Source organism: Talpa europaea (assembly GCF_964194135.1).
Source record: "Talpa europaea genome assembly, chromosome: 3".
Taxonomy (NCBI): domain Eukaryota; kingdom Metazoa; phylum Chordata; class Mammalia; order Eulipotyphla; family Talpidae; genus Talpa; species Talpa europaea.
Genome location: NC_140069.1, coordinates 75220404 through 75238285, shown reverse-complemented (window position 1 = coordinate 75238285; position 17882 = coordinate 75220404). Strand labels below are relative to the sequence as shown.

The following is a 17882-nucleotide window of genomic DNA, read 5'->3' as shown; positions in this document are numbered from 1 at the left end:
GACAGAACAAGGTGTAAAAACATTGGCACAAAAGCACATCCCACAATTAAAGCTGTGTTGGTTAGGCTGCTTTCAAAGAACTTTCTTTTCCCCCCTCGGAAGCCTCCTGAATCTCTCACATGCTAGTTGAGCTTTAATAGGGTGGGGAGTAATGGAGAACTCCTCGGATCTGTAATAGCTCTTCACTTGACTGCAGCCAGCAATAACAGCGGGAGCAGCCAGAGATAAGAGAGAGCGGAGAGAGGGAGAGTGTGTGTGTGGAAGAGAGAACAGAAGGGAGAGGGAGAGAGAGGACACGCACACTAAAGCTGCCACTTTTTTTCCTCCCCTTCACTCTTTTCCCGCATCCTAGGATCCAATGATAGCTGGACAAGTCAGTAAGCCCTTGCTGTCAGTGCGGAGTGAAATGAATGCGGAGTTGAGAGGTGAGGACACGGCTGCTACTTCAGACAGCGAGCTGAATGAGCCCCTGCTTGCGCCTGTGGAATCAAATGACAGCGAGGACACTCCCAGCAAGCTCTTCGGTAAGTCTGTCTAGGTATTTCATTTCAGTCCTACCATGTTGTCCGGAAGAGCAATCCACCCCCCTCCCCCTTTTTTCCCCCTGTTGTTCATTCAATTTTCTTGTAAGTACTAAAAAGGAGCTTCCCCTCTTGGAGGTGTTGAGACACCGAAGCCGAGTCCAGCTGGCCAGGAGGATGTCCTCCAAAGTTTTCCCAACAAGGAACTTCCTCACTGCTCATTTTGACTTGTCAAATATTGCTGGAGTCCCCAGGCTAGAAATTATATACATACATATATATATATATATTATATAAAAGAAGATGGTAATAATAATCAGGAAATCAGCTCCATTGTGAAAATTGGTTAACATTTATTGAGTAAGTATCGACTTGGTTTCGGGTTGCTTCCCTGCCTTTTGTTAAGGGGGAGGCGAGTAAAGAGTTATTGTCTATACTAAAAAGACAGCAGAAGGAAACAGAAAAAATATCAATGCAAGTAATTCAGTGTCAGGTAAACAAAGGTGACCACGGAATGGCTCAGAGAAATAACATTTTGTAATCATAATTAGAATGAATAGCTCTTCTCCTGAAAGGGCGATGAGAGAGGAAAAATAGGTATTTTGCCTCCCTTCTCTGTGCCTGTCTTCTTTAAAAGATATTTTAGCCGCCTACTAAATATGCAGGCAGCCCAGGACCTTTTAGGAATCTTTGTTTCATAAACAAAACAAGAACAAGCAGAGTGCCACTTCAGCAAAGACATCTGTCATTCAAACAGATGACACTCTGTAAGCCAACTCAAGCAACTGTGATCTCTAATCAGAAAGGGGAGCGGTGGTTGTTGAGGTGCGTGACTGAGTGATGGATGGTCATGGATGTCTCTGCGGGAGAAGCACTTTATGGCACGGTGACACGAGGTCTTTAAAAACAGTTACTCTTAAAACACTTGCTTTTAATTATTTTCAAATGTTTGTATATTTGTAACACTAAACATACGTGTGTTTATACACACACATATCTGTATATATGAAATACATTCTACCCTGTTTACACATACTCACCAGGTAATTGCTTGGTCTCTAGTTAAAAACAGTCTGTGTTCCTGAAATTCAAAGAAAAACAACTAATTGCATAGGCTGCTTTCTTAACAAAGTCATTCATTCAGTTAAAAAATAAGCTTAATTTTTTTTTTAAACCAGTAACAAGCATCTTTGCTAGTCTGGTAACTCTAGGCCAGTTTCAACAAGGTATTTTCCTCTGGTTTTAACTGTTCACTACATCAAATGTTAGTGGGTATTTCTGAGAAACTTTCTGTTTCAAATTTTCTACCAATAAGATGCTGTTATGTATTTAAGTGTATAAGAGATTGCAGTTTTGAGAAATTTTGTCTCGTTACCCTTTCTTTGAAAAGCAGCAATTCTACCTCTGACATAAATTTTCTAAACCTAGGCAATAAGGTGTTAGCATTTTTAGTCTAAAGAAATATTTTGTTGTAATCGCTTCTCAGCCTTGTGGCCAAGATCAAGTGAAGAAATATTTTGTTGTTGTCTAAGTTTTTAGTTTAGAGGAGGAAATATGTCCTACAACACTTGTTTCATTTTAAGGGGTTAGTAAGGGAAGTCACGCAAAATTATAGGAAGGCAAAATCTAAGCTGCAACTTTATTGATGTTGAATGTGCTAATCTAAGGCACTTTGACTATTAAAAAGTAATCAGTTGTGATTTTCACATAACTGCAGGTAATGAATTTTTGTTCCATAACTTTGGGTGTATTTTAAAATTGTGTTTTGTACATTTCAGCTTTACTTGCATTTTTTAGTAAACAATGGAGGGGTGTTTAGTTTCTCAACAGTTATTTAGATTTTTCCAATGCTGAAAATTGTTTTAGATTTGTTATGCTGCCTTTTCTAATTTGCATGTGTACAGAAACAAGATTAAAAAATTCAAAAGGATCAGAGAAACTTGAATTAAAAGTTAGTTGAAACTGTAGTTTAATAGGAATCTATGTGGGGTACATTAAGGAATCACAGTTTAGATTAGAAACTGTAGCAGGGTTTAAAAGTCACTCAACTTCACTTTTGAATTCTCAGCTTTTGGCTTTGTTAAAGAAAACCCAGCAAAATCTGAGTCTTATATGTAATATGTAATATTCTTTCTGTATTCACTTAGTTTTATTTAGTCTCCAGAGTGCTTTTCAAACACAATATAAATATTTCATTGTTTCCAATTAGGTAAAAAAGAAATAAGGAGATGAACAATTTTGAAAACTTGAGAAAACAATTGGAGACAATGTGTGTGTGTGTGTGTGTGTGTGTGTGTGTGTGAGAGAGAGAGAGAGAGAGAGAGAGAGAGAGAGAGAGAGAGAGAACAGAAAACACATTGAAGGAAAGCACCCAATGTTGTCTTAGGATTTCCTTAGCTCTTGGGTTTATTGTGCTCTCAAGTCTTAATATCACTGGAATTTAGACTTAGGAATTCTAGGTTATGTAAATGACTAAAACTTCTTAGAATAATTCTGTCCCAGAAATTTTAACAACTTAGGCAACACTAATGACTGATAATTTAATGGCGCTTTATTTTATTTGACATGAATATGGTCAAACTTTCTGGTTTTTATGTGTGGTTTCGATTATGCTCTTTGATAATGAAGAATTGCATTCTTCCTGAGTGAGAACATCCAAGTTTATCTCTAAACATTGATTTTTAACATGCTCTCTCAGACCATCGTTCTTATAAATATATATCATCTTATTGAAAACTGTATTTCTTTCTATAAAGAACGGCACACAGAAATTCCTGTACATCTTGATATGTTTACCTTCATGGAGGCACCAACCAACAACAGAGATGAGAAGAGCTGAGATTTTTATTGTACCTGAAATTTCAATATAAATGGATCTCTTTGGATTGTGTTGCCCCTTCTGTGTCTTGTCCAAATTAGCAGTCCAGAGGACAAGTCTGTTTCTCTCACAGTATGGCACCTATAGCCCAAAACTGCAGGAGAAAAGCTAATACTGATGCCCTCTATGGCTAAACAAAGGAAATTCCAGGAAACATTGGGCCTTTTATCCTTCTCCTTAAATTGCACGTCTGCACTTAACGGCATCCAAACATACTGTGCAGAGGGCTTCAGTACTCTGAGCATCCCAGAATACCAGGAGTAGCCAGTAGCATATGCCAGCCTGAATAAAAAGTTTAGAAAAGGACCCCTGTGTTTTATAAAGTAATTACATCAGAGGTAATGTTTTGCTTAACTTGAACAGTCATGGAAACTAAAGTACACTTAGGAGAGATGAATCCACATTTCATTGAGATATGTGGTTTCATCGTTCTCTGTGATAACATTAAGCAGTGCATTATTTATTCCTGTAGCGCCTGTGGAATAACTACCTCCCTTTCCATTTCATGACTGTATTATGGGAAACTCTGAGCCACAGACACAGTATGGAGTAGAGCAGACTTGCATGTCTGGGATATTATCAGAGAATCGGGCTCTGTGTGTCACTGTGCTTCAGCTATGTGATCAAATGAGTGATGTCACACAGTCATTTAATATGTGACTAGTGATGTACACATTGGAAACCATTCTCAGCACTGGCCTTTGGCAAACAATCTCCAAGGGAAGAGGTTGCTGTGTTTCTCTAGTGACATTTATAGCACTCGTGTCAATGTGGTGCTTCATTTTTAGTTATGCCCATCAAGAATTCACTGTTCCATGTTTGGTCAAGTTGGATGCTAAAATTCAAATGGCAGCATCAACAACGTGGTCAGGGAAGTGGCCAGGAAGGATGAAAGTAATATACATCCCTAGAAAAATATCTGTACTAAAGTTTTTCATACAGTCTCAGTGGAAGAAGTGAGACCGCATAAAACATGCCCTAAATATTTTCTCCCATATATATTTGAAATCTGAAAGGTGATTTATTAACAGCTTCCCTCCTGCGTATATTTTTATTGTTTCAAGTTAAACCTCACGATTGCTTTTCACAAAGCACCAACTTCTCTGGGTGGCCGGGCTAGTCTCTGTGGCTTGCTCTCAGTTGTACTACACTGCTGGAGAATTGGACGCAGGGCTCTAAAGCCTTGCACTGCAATGTAAACAAAAAACCATTTATAAACAGTGTACCTGAAATAAAAAGTGGTGGTTGGTTTGCCTTTATGTAATTGTGATTTTCTAGGTTAGAAGAAATTGCATGCAATGATATTTGTAAGAGTGACTATTTTCAATGTCATTTATCTGTTAACTATTGGAAAAAGGTTGAAAGTTGGGTCAGTGATTCTTCTTTACTAGAAAATGTATAGAGGTTTTCTCATCCTTTCCTTTTTTGTTCTTTCTCACAGAAACATGTATTATAAGATTTTTTTTTAAATTGCCATCCAGTTTGACTTGATTAGAATTTATGACAGTGGAGTCATTCTCAATGACAAAAGGATAAAGAACTAAATTGTCTGTCACCCCTTGAGACAGTGGTCTCTGCAGGTCAGCACGGAGGTCACTGGTAGGGCATTATGGGGACTGCACTTTTTGTAATGCTGCCTCTTGTCTGTGCGTTAAGTGGAGGCATCACTGTCCTTATTACTTTATTTAGATGTCTCTCAAGATTTCATTACCTTGGATACTTTTAATAATCTGAAAACACATTCCAGCATCAGTAATCAGTACTTAGGCTTCAGCCCAAGAGGAATTTAATTGGGAGTTGATGAGAAAAATTTCTTAGAGAAATATATTTATTTAAAATATGTGACAGTTTCTAATTCTAAAAAGTTTCTATATTATTTCAACTGAAAATCCATACTACTTTTATTGAAGGAAGCATGTCTTCCCAGGGAAATATTAAAACAACACATTTTAAATCAACTAAACAATTTGCATAATAGATTCTACACAAAAACAGTTATTTGAATGAAACCAGTAGAAACCTGTATTTGTGTAAGTAAAGGGGATGCTTGATAAGGTATTTGTGAAAATCAGTTATGGTTTAATAGACAAATCCTTGTCTTGCTGCTTTGCGACTACTGGGGAGGAAAAGCACATTAAGATATATTCTTAACATTTATGAAAATCTAATGCACCAAGGTATTTCTTTCAAAAATCCTATGAGAGGCTGTTTGTGTTTAGACAAATTGAGTTTAGTGTTTTTCCCTCAGAAAACAATTGCCATATAGTTTTAATGAATGCATCCACTTTAGATAACTTTAATGTATAAGCTTTGAAATAAAAATAAATTCACATAAAATGCTTCCAGTGTTCAAACTTTTAACCACATTTGTTTGGTGAGCTATGCTCATTTTTAAGTGGCACTTTAATGGAGGACAGTGCACAATATGTGACATATGATTCAGTGGGGACTTTCTTAGTGTCTTCCTTTTCTGTCTCTTTGCCATGCCTGGGGTGTTGAGGTCAGACCTCTTTTTAAAGAAGAAAGTTCAATATCGCAGTATCTGAGGCCGCTACTCTGTGGTAACGCTAGCAAATCATGCTGGAATGGTTTTAGGTTTTTTCCTTTTCTTTTGATTGCTTTGATTCTTATGTTTTCTTGTTGTGAAATGGTCCTATAAATAATTGGAAATAAGACCAAGTATTAGAAATAACATTAATATGAACCATCACACCTTTAAATGATCCTTTTTTATTCTATTTAATGTTCTGAATGTTTCTGACTTAAAGGTTACATGGCATTATAGTGTTTTGTAGTTTGCCTAGCCCAGTTTATTTCATAATTGATAAATAAAGGTACCTTTCAGATTCAAGCTCCCAAGACTTGGCCCTTCAAGTAGATTGCTTTCTTTCTCAATTACTTGATTTAATTATAGAGTTAGCATTTCTCTTCAAGAACTGACCAAATAAAATTTTCTCCCACTTCAAAAATGAGACATCAATGACTGTTTCAAGTGGATCTTGCTTGTTATTAGACAGTAAACATAATTTGTGAGAGAACCGGTCCTTCCTTTGATTGGCGACCTTGCTGGTTTATGTTTGGGGATTAATAATACATCAGACATTCACACATTAAAAAGAGAGTGGATGTGAAGGAGGCAGGGGAGAGGGTGCCGTTCCGATTATGCAGGCCTTCCCTGGGAACGGAGTCCTTCGGAGGAGAGTCACATTTGCCCAAATATGCACCTGGCTCCACTTAACATGTTTCTTGATTTTCTTATGCTAAGGAAAAAGACAGCAAAGTGTTTATACCAAACTGGCACCCTGTCAGGGGGCAATCTGTGTAAAGTTCCCTGCTGTCAGGTTAATAAATTTTTAAAAAATATCCAAAGGCAGAGGTAGCTAGAGAAAGCTCATAGTAACAGTTGCCATTCTCCAGCGGATGGTTTTCTCTTTAATATCCAAGCTGGCTCTGGAATTTTCTTGTTTGTGGTCTTCCCAGGTTCTACACTTTGCTGATGTTTTTGTTCACCCTTCCTTCTATAAATGCCCCTCTAGCCTTATCTTTACAATATTTCTCCTTTTACATTTCAAATGTCTTTTCTTTTAGAGGGAAATACATGAGCATAATTTATTTCCGTGTGGTAGTTTACAGTTGAACATTACCTGATCATGCTGTGAGCCTGAGTGAGGTTCTAAGTCCACCAGCACTTTGGGTGAGAATACCTGAGAGCATCATGCTTGTATTAAAAATTCATTCGGAAAGAACCATTTGGACTTAGGCAAAATGGAGGCTTCAGTGGTGTCTGTTATTGAACATGTTGATCTGACTCCCACTTTCTAATTCTCAAAGTCAGGTTTTATAAAGATATAAAACACAGGCAGATTAGTTTAGCAACATCATTACATTGTCACACTATTGAGAATTATCAAAAATGGACTAAACCTTTACATTATGGGTGCAGAGGTCAGAAAGAATAGCGGAATCTCTTTTGGTTGAAGAAAGTTTGTCATTCGCAGAGAAACAAATAAGCTTTGTTTTGTAAGTAGTCGATCATTTAAAAAAAACCAGCTAATCAAGAAACATCATTACTGACATCCTTTTAATAGCTAGCTGCTGTTTTTAAAAATAGTTTGTTATATTAATGTCTTTATTTTACTTGAGGAGTTTCAAAGAAAATCAATTCTCAAAATTCTGTAGTCTCCCTTTTAAAAGGGCTTTTAAGGTTTCTAATGGGACAGGAATGCACTGTTTTTAATTTTAATTAAACTATTAGCCACCTGGAATAATATAACTAATACAATCCAAGTCATGTTAATTAAAGGATTGGATTGCCATCAAACTTTGAAAATATGGGGAAAATATCAGAGTACAATTAGAGAAACTAAGTACTATCATTGTATATAAACCAACTGCTTAAAAGACTTGCTATACTGAAGACCATTTGAAAATTAAGCTTTATAATGAAACCTGCATTCATTACAATGGTTAAAATAAATAAACCAAATAACTAAAATAAAAACTCTTAATTTTGCTTAATAGTGAAGTATAATGCTAAGGTATCTTTAGCATACTTGTATCAGTAATAGCCAACACAAAACAATTTAACAATTTAATGAATGTGTTTGTCTTGTCATATATCATTTGGTATTAGCAGTTTTCTGAGTGTTCATCTCTTTCTGTAAAATAATCAGTGTCTGCCAGATTAGCGAACTTCCCAAATATTGTGTGTTACTTTAATTTCACCTTATTATTGAGGAACCCCTAGCTTCTCTAACAGTTTGTTACAGCTAAGAAACCCATATTTAAAAGTTAATATTAACACAACATTTGAAAATAACAATGCAAGATTTTCACTTTCTTATAATTACCATGTTTTATTTCTGTTTCCTTATGAATTTTTTTAGGCACTATGAAAATACAGTGAATAAATGGAATGCTACATTTTCTGATTCAATTTCTGATTGAAATAGAGGCTCTCCTGTTAAATGATCGTGTAGATATTTTTAAAAGTATTTTATAACCTTGTGTAAATTAATAGTTGATGTCTTTTCACAAATATGTATTGCCCCTCATCTTGCGTATGAATTTACTAAGTCATGATTCACATGCTGGTGGCTCATGTTCCCGAGAATAATGCTAGTCAATCAGATTACAGGTTTCTTTCTCCATAAAGGTTTTGCAAGTCGTGAAGGGCATCTGAGTTAGTAGTCTTTGGGGTATGTGTTTAGAGTGTGTTCTCCATATTTTCTATGTTCCTACAATACTTCAAGTTGCCTTACTAAATTTGTAGTACATATGTTTTTCCCTAACATAAGATTAATAATTATAATAAGCTTCTTTTAGTTCATGCTATCCACATGTCACTTAAGTGTATTTCTGTATCTACATATATTTTAAAAAATAATTTCCAGGCTAATTTATTAAAATTAATATTTTACCAATAAAGGGCAACTAATTTTATTTTACTATTGCTTCAGGCATAATTGGGCTATAATCCAAGTTCTATGTCCTCTTTGAAACTGCTATTCACTGAGCAGAGGAGACAAAAGGATTTCTCAGTGCAGTTTAATTCAGTAAAGAGAGTTGGCGGTTTCTTCACAATTTGATTTATAGGGAATGTATACACACACATACACACACACACACACACACACACACACACACACACCCCTTGCCAAAGGTAGGGAAGATCTTTGAATCTGAATATTGGAAGGTAAACATTTGTCTATTTATAAGTATGTGTGTCTATATAGAGAGAGTATATATAGAGAATATATATGTGTGTGTATACAGATATATATTATAATGTAAACATTTATCCTTTTCTGTTTTTAAGTAAAGGGACATTTTTCTCAATAACTAGGAAATACACTTTTTGTTTCACATTCTTGGAAGGGTTGTGTGTACCTAAATTTACATGATACATAGCAAAATAGAAAGGGTGGTTGATGTACAATAAAGAAATCACATTTTAAATATTTGCTATTAAACTAGTGTGGTATAATTCATCTCCTTTTGCCAGTCTTGATGGCCACATGTGTGGTGATTTGTCTTTTAATATCAATATGGCAAGATTTATTTTTATAAATTAATGGTTTGGGGTTACTTATTGCATGAGAGAATCATCACTGTCAGAGAGCCTAAGGGATTAATTTGATTTAAAATGCAAACATTTGAAGCTGTTTCAATATCATAAAAATTGTTATTGAAAAGTGAATTTTTGCCAAAATCAACTAAAGGTAGTATAAAAAATCAAAAGAAAAAAACACATTTTCCTGTATTTAAAAATGTATAGGTGGTATATGGAACTAACTGCTCTTTTCCAAACTTACATTTTTTCCTCCAATATATTTATTTCATTTGCAAAACATTGCAAAATAGGAACATGTCAAAAAGGTAGTATATCATTTGCAAAAGAAGAAGTATGAAAGAAATATTGAGAAAGCTAACATTTTAATGGATCATTTAATCATGTCCATGTACTGCACTGTAATCTATGCCTGGTTACTATTCAGAACAGGGATCATCTTTATGATGTGGGAAAACTTTCATAAACTTTTGGGAAGAAACATACATAGATCATTGTTTTAGGCATTGATTGGCTCATTTTATTCTGATTCTGATGGTTAAAATATGTTTTGCTTCTGAGTTATCTAAGACATTGTTCACATTTTAGGTAAACTGTTTCTTTGCTTTAGTTTAGAGTGCTTTCTTCTTCCATTTTATTCCATGTTTATAGTCATTCCCTTGCAACCCAATCAGAATCTGCAGGCGATCAGAAGAGAGTTAAAAAAATTAAGCATTACAGTTTAAAAGTGATTAATGTCTATAGTTACCTGCCTTAAAGAGAAATGAAAGAGCTAGTCGGATTGGAAGTTGCTGATGACATTGAGATGGTTGTGTTAGCCTAGAATGGAAGCTACCCATCTTGTCATCTGTGGTGTATCAATATGTTTTTATAATGATCCAATAACCTGAACCCTGTAACAGTTTATGGTCCTTTTGAGAATTCTTATGGATTCTTAGAGTGACGGAGGTCTGAGGAAAGATCTTGAAAGCTTTCACAAAATCTGGCTAGGTGACAGAAAACTAGCATGACTGTGATTTAGCTGCTTAGGAATCCTATTGACTGGGAATATCATAAAACTTTTAAGTTAAAACAAAACCCACAAAACAAATGGCAGATAGAAAGGGTGAGAGGGTACCAAAAAGGTTGGTAAAAATTGTAAAGTACTGATGGGTCTGAGGGGAGGCAAAATTCAGCAACTCCAGTGTTGATCCTGATATTTTACCCAGATGCAGGAATTTGTTTATATACTGTTCTGAACATTGCAATGAACATTAGAAATCTGTATCGATGAATTTCCTTCATAGGGAAGGTGTGTATTTGTGTGTGCATGCACACACACATGCAACTATCAAGATTTGGTTGTTGCTTTTTCCTTTCCCCTGACTATCATTAGTCAATGACAAATAAAGAACTTGCAGTTTGAATCTGGCACCAGTAATATATAAAACCAGAAACAGCAGAAAATAACCATGATGAGTAACTTCACACCAGTATATGCATGTAGATATCATCTTAACATTTGTAACACTGCTAATTTCTATGGACTTTTTAAAATACACTTCCACATGAGCTCTCAAAACCCATAAAAGTGTGGCATGTAAAGTAAATTGTTTGTCACTTGCTGACGACCTGCCATATTTATTGTCAAGAGAAATGGACATTAGTTGGAAAAGCAGTTGTTAAAGGCCAAACAATTTTTAAAGATGGCAAAGATGCGCGAGGGTTTTCCTTTTTCTAACAATGAGCCACCCCTTCAGACATCAAAAGACAAGATAATAAGACACTTCAAGCACAATTCAAGATTATATTCAACATCTAAAGGCTCATCTCTTGTCAGTTTGCATTTACTCTCCCAGGGATGTGATGCTTCTATCATCTTTCTGTCAAGAGGAGTCTGGCAGAAGAGGCGAGGGCTCTTATTTCACACACTTAGGGTTTTTTTTTATCAAATAGCCCACACTCGTTCTGATTCAGCCAAAATGGGGGGATAATTTGAAGAAGGTCATGCACAAGCTGAAAAATCTCATATTGATTTGTGTGATTAGAAGGCATTAAAATTGCACGTTTATGTTAGTTTCTGAGATGTTTTGTCCATTTATTTAGTAATACACTTTTGCAGCCTAGGAAAAAAGATGGCTTAAAATTTAAAAATAGATGGCTGAAAGGCAAAATTGTTTCCTTTAATATGACCATATTTGAACATTTAACAAGTGAACATAAAAACAATTTAATGCTTTTAGCTGAATGGTATTTGAAATTAGCTTATATCATGAAATACTCTCTGCAATGTAAAAGCAAAATAGCAAGATTGTGTCTATCACAGGAAATAAATATATTACATGAAATTGTTTTTAAATACTTTTAAAATTGATTTCATATATTTAATATATAGATGAGAGGTGATGACATTTTCAATATAAATGTAATTATGAGGCTATTTTACAATGGTTATCAAATTTTTAACATTTTGCACTCTTGGAAGTTACAATGCCATTATATTTGTCATTTTATGCCATTTTTACTATATATGTTCTTTTCCACAGATGGTGCTAAAGAATAAAAAGAGTTTTTAAATTATTATTACTATTTTCTGTCAAAACTCATCACATTTTCTCCTTTGCTCTCTGATAGTCACAAAACCATATAAAGAAACATTTTTTTTCTTTTCTTTTTGGTGGTGGGGAGAGGGCACATCTATAGAAGTTACAACTAGCCTTTCCTCTCAAAATAACACAATTGATGAAAATAAAACCATGATATCCTGGGATCATTTCTATATTGAATCTTTGAAATTACTTTTCTTAGGAATTTTCATCATCTCTCTGTGTCTCCATTTTTTATATTTCTTTTCTGTGAAGTCTTTTGAAACTGACTTTCTTACTTTTGTGTTACTTTTGCCACAAAAAATATATACAATGCAGTTACAGTGTGCTGTAGTAGAAGGGAAACCCATAGTTTGTCCTACTTATTAAACAAACCTTTTCTATAGTCTATAGTTTCTACATTCAACATTCAAAGTGAATTCATCCACTCAACAAATATTTCTGAGTTCCTGCTCTGTGGCAACAGCTGCACTGTGCTCTGGAACTGGGTAGATAGTATATCTGATAGAATTGATTATTTGGTTCAGCTCAACTACATGGATGCAAAAATGAACAAGACATGATCACCCTACTCTCAAATAGCCCACAGCCAACATTAAATATTAACATCTTATTTACTTCATCATTTCCTGTGATTGTTCAGGAAATCTTAATCTTCAAAGTCAAGCATGCATTTCAGAAATTCTTCAATGGTCAAAGCCTTAACCATTTGAGAAAAGCTGTTATTTCCAAAAAGAGAGGAAGAAGAATTATTGATTGAGAACAAATTACTTTCATAATATTTTCCTCATAGAGTTTGATACTTATACTGTAAAACACACATGTGATTCTTTGTCATGTCCAAAGGGAGAATGGACTAGGTTGATCTCTTCCTCCTGTCTCTCCTGCCTCCATTCTTCTTACAAGATGCATGTTTATTTGTTATATAATATAACATAGTGGATCAAGGCTCTGGAGTTACATGGCTTGTTTTAAGCCTGACTCTACCACCCATTAGCTGACTAGACAAGCCTCAGGATCCCCATCTTTAAACAAAGATGTTGATGGCATTAACTTCACAAAGCTGACTTGAGTTTGGAAAGAAGTAACACATGCAGCACCCTACTGAGTGTTTGGAATGTAACCAGCACTCAACAAAAAACAGGCTTATATACTTTAAAAGAGTTGAAAAGTTGGAAGGAATATGATTCATATTTAGCAACGAAATGTCAAAAAAACAACAATCAAAATTCTGCAGCCTTCAAAATTAGCCATGCTTCTCCATAAGGAAATATCAGCCCATGCAGTTCCCTGATCAAACTAAATTTCTGGCCATTTTTCTCTCCTGACATCACCCTGTTTTTCCTTCAGGTACATGAGTTACTGCTTTTCCCCAGCGTGCATTCAGCAGAAGATTTGAACTTATAAGTAGATAGATGATAAGCAGCTTCTAGAATGGACAACAACCCATTATTTTAATTTGAAATATTAAGTTCTCTACATTTAAAATATTGGATGTGTTTGTCTTTTAAATCATAGATATTTGAAAAATAATTTTGGCATTGAGAAGTTATGAAACCAGATGTCTGTGGATGACTGCAAATTCTTCCCTAACTAGTGCATTAGTTGGATGCTCCAGTGGCTGCGTGTCTTTGGGTGGGGTGTGTGAGCTGTCTTTCCAGGGAATTCACCAGCTCTCCAGCCAAGCATGTTATTTCTTTCTACTTTGCACTATTGTAAGAATGTATCTTCTGCCTCTAATTACACTCTATGAGATCTTTCAGAGGATGATTTTGTGACCACATCAAGGTGAACTACAGAAAATTTCAGAATGAGAAACATCCCACTGAAGCCATGTGAAGATGGGAAGGATGATGTAGCAGGATTTGTCACCTAAGTTCAAATTACTGCTCTTGACCCTTGCAGAGGATAGAACTTCTTATGCCTCCAGCCTCTTCTAGAATATGGGAGTTCAAATACCAGTGAGATAGATGATTGTGCACTGGGGTGTTTAATAAATGCGAGTTCCTTTCCCCCATATCTTAGACCAATAATGTGTCTTTCTCAGGACTGAGGAGTGTGGGACCTCTAGGGCCTGCTCATGGGGGGGTCCAGATATGAATGGTCAGGTGAGACAAAGGTTTTGAATGGTAAGATCTACTTTCTTAATTTGATTTTCTTCATAAAAACCAAACCCCACATTGGGATTCTATACAGAGAATAATCTCTGCTCCAAAAATAAAGAGGATTTAATTGTCCCAGTGGAATGATCTTTTCTGTCCCTCAAATGAAGCTTTTCTCTCAAAGGGCCTGCTATATGTTAGGCATTGGGACATGGTTGTAAACAGAAATCCATGGTATCTTTTTTCCTTTTGGAATTTTTATTGCCAATGTTTAATTAGGATTTTCTAATCTTCAAGAATGAACACTTTAAGTTTTATCTAAAAGAAAAAGCCAAAATGGGCCTCCCCGGTGGCGCAGCGGTTGAGTACTGGGTTGTGAAGCTGCCCGCGGCCTATGCAGCGCAGGTTCGATCCCCGGCTGCTCCCCAGCCACCGGAGAAGGGTCCCGCATGGCGCGCAGACCTCTCCTGCCGCCCGCTGCTCCCTTCAGCAGTCTGCTTCGGTCCTTCTGCCTGCTCTGCTCCCCGCTCTGGCTCTGGTGAATTCTCTCACCCTCCCGCACTTCTGACTGTACCCAGTGCTTGTATAAATAAATAAATAAATAAATAAATAAATCTTAAAAAAAAATAAAAAATAAAATAAAAAGCCAAAAATAAAATTGCAGTCTCAAAAATTCTCAGTGTAATACTTCTAAGAGCTGGATATGCTGTGAATATTTCAGTAGATTAAATTGATAATTAGAGCCATGTTTGGGAGAAATATTAAGACTATTTAGAGATATTGGTTGTGATTACTAAAACCTATGTCCTTTCATATACACCAAAGTAGTCATTAGGGGAACCTCTTTTATTATCAGTTCCATACATTTTTAATTACATTTTTATCCAAGCTCCATGCACATTTATCAGAAATTACTGGCATTTCTAAAATCACTCATTTTACATGTGTCAACTGATGTTGATAAATATACAGTGTGTTATGGAAAATATTAAATCATGCTTTCAGATTGAATGAAAGCGCATATTTTTGTTAGTACTAAGTAGAAAAGACAAACTCCCCTTGAGGACAATGGCAGTTATCATCCCCTTCACAGAATGTATCCACTTGACAGTTGTGACTCTCTTCTCTGAGTATAGAGGATATTTTGCCCTTCAGATGTCCCAGCTTTATTGCTGTCTCTGTAGTTTAGGTAACCAAACTTAGAGCTGTCTCCAGTTGGATGGGCCACTGGGTAGTGTTAGTTTGTAAAGGGTAACATTGGGAAAAATCTTTCAATTTTCAACATTTTGTGAAGGGAAAATTTTAATCAGCCCTTTCTAAAATTCAGCACTTATGGGAATTGAATTTTACTGATATTTCTGCTTTCCTGTTGTTTTTGGTGGTTAAGAAAGATTTTATTTTATTTAATGATAACAACAGAGGTTATAGTTTAGTACTTGCCGTGGACTGTACTGAAATCCAAAATTAATGGTGACTCTTCTATCCTAGTGGGGTAACTTAAGATAGCTATGTAATGTGCAAAGAAACCCAGAGAGGACCAGGACAAAGAGGCAACCTGGTACTGCAAGCTGGTTTGCACCCTGTATTTCAGCAAGGGCAGGCCCCCTCAGAATTACTACTTTCTTTATTGACTTGAATCAACAGCTTTTTCTCCAAAATATGTCAATGCTTCCATTCCATTGTACCTAATTAAATACAGAGACTCAATCCTCATAATAAAACCACATTTTTTAGAAGAAATATATATAATACATTCAGCATCACTGATTTTTTCTCTTGTTCTTTTTCTCCTTGAATGTGTGAGTGTTTGAGTCTCCTTGTTTTAATCACATATGGGCTGTTTGAAACTATTTCATCATTTTTATCACCATCATTCATTTTAGCTACTTCAGATTTCATTTTCTTCAAAAATGTTGGGGTACAAACTGGTGTGGGTCCCTGTCTCTCCATGGTCTTTTCAGGAGTCTTGGGAGAGGCTGAAACCATTTTCTTCTTATTAGGTGAGACCTGGGTCCTGTAGATTTCTTAAGATAAGTCTTTGAAGTACTTTCTTTTTATGTAAAATCAATGCAAAGATTATAATTTCTTCCTTTCTTAGTAGTTTCTTCCTAAGTAGCTGTTCTTTCTTTTCAAATCGCTACTCCCTCCATAACGTCTGGAAACGTGTCCTATTCTGATTCTATCTCCTCACTGCTGGGAATGATGGCATGTTAAATGGCACATGTCACTCCCTAGAAAACTCTTCAGGTGCTTTTTCAGGTGGTATAATATGCCATTTTCAAGAGTCTTTCATCAAACAAGCAGTCGTTCACTATTTCACCAACTATTTTGACGACATCTGCAGAGTCAAACTCCAAAAGGGCAGCCTCTTCTATTCCAGTTCTTTCACTTCTGGACAGGCGGAGTCTTGTAACCCTGTGAAAATGGGGTAAATACCCTCAGATCTGGGTTTTGTAAAGCACTGGAGGTAAGTGACCCACAAAAATTACTCAGTGGTAAATTTTCTTTTACCCATCACTGGGTTGCTCACCAGCGCTGGCAAACCTCAGCTACCTCCTCCTCCTGAAAGTTGGCATCCTCTGCAGGCTCAGGGACAGGAGCGGCTGGGCAGGGCCAGCAGTGGCTCAGAACCCTCCTCAGAGCCTGCAGCCTTGGGCATCTCCAGGAGTTTGTAGCATATTTTCTTCATTTAAATATTAAAATAATCTTTATTACTGTTAGGCATCTTTAAGATGATTTGCCCCCATGAAAATGGCAATTCTTTCCTGCTACCCTTTGGAAGGACGCCTTGGTTCTTGTTCTTCTGATCCTTGAGAGATGAATTTTTCGTCTATCAAATATCCTTTTAGAGAAAAAGCTAGACAATCTATTTAGCAGTACACTCTTAGCTAATATCACTTCATTTCAATTAGGTGAAGGGGGTCAAGTGCAAATAACCATTTAATATCTTGAAGTGCTCTGGAAGTTGTTTCTAATGAACTTTTTGAGAGGCTAAGTTATTCAAAAGCACTTACTGAGTGTGTCCTAGCCTGCTGCCTCCCCGCCACCCGTTTTTTGTGCTCAAAATATTTTGGCTAAGCTTCTTGATTTCCTGTGTTAAAACGAATCTTGCCTTCCCTGGCTTTCCAACTATTCTCTCATTTTTCAACTTCTTTTGCAGTCATTTCCAGTGTTTGCTTAGTATTATAATGACTTGTACATTTGTCTGCCTCCCTTGCTGGGTAGCAAGCCCCTAGAGAATAGATAATAGATCTTGCATATATTAAGTGCCAGATAAATGTTTTTTGAATTGAACTGCTTCTGAATTGGATGTTTCTGGACATCATCCACACTTGGTAAATACTTACTGAATATTAAGAGGAAATAGACTCTACCCACAGGAGTCTACTATTCAACTGAAGTAAGAATGTGTGTGTGTGTGTGTCAACAACAAAGAATTACAAAACAAAGGTAAGGGAGTGTTTGTTCATGTATTCAACAAATATTTATTGAGCACCTTTTCACTAAGACTTGTATTAGATGCTGAAATTCAGTGATGAATTAGATAAACTTGGCTCCTATTTTCCTGGACTTTACAGATGTAGGGAATTCAGACACTAGGCAATTATTATCTAGAAATTTAATAATGTACTGTTTTGATAAGTGCTCTGCAAGAGAAGTATGAGCTGTTATAGGAAAACACAATAGGGCTTGTGATAGTTTGAAGGATCTGTTATAGGGGACAAT

The 17882-nt window shown here is 36.0% G+C and overlaps 1 protein-coding gene across 2 annotated transcripts in view; it reads left to right on the top strand.

The window, feature by feature from the left end:
• Positions 1-17882, top strand: part of POU6F2 (POU class 6 homeobox 2) — a gene marked incomplete at its 5' end in the record, with an annotated part of 515308 nt that overhangs the window by 120568 nt on the left and 376858 nt on the right. The window contains one exon of one of the 2 annotated variants that reach the window (XM_084230459.1): positions 353-524. In XM_084230459.1, the coding sequence (XP_084086585.1) occupies positions 353-524 (172 nt within the window). Of the gene's footprint in view, positions 1-352; positions 525-17882 lie in introns of those variants that run through there. The other variant, XM_084230460.1, reaches the window with a different exon arrangement.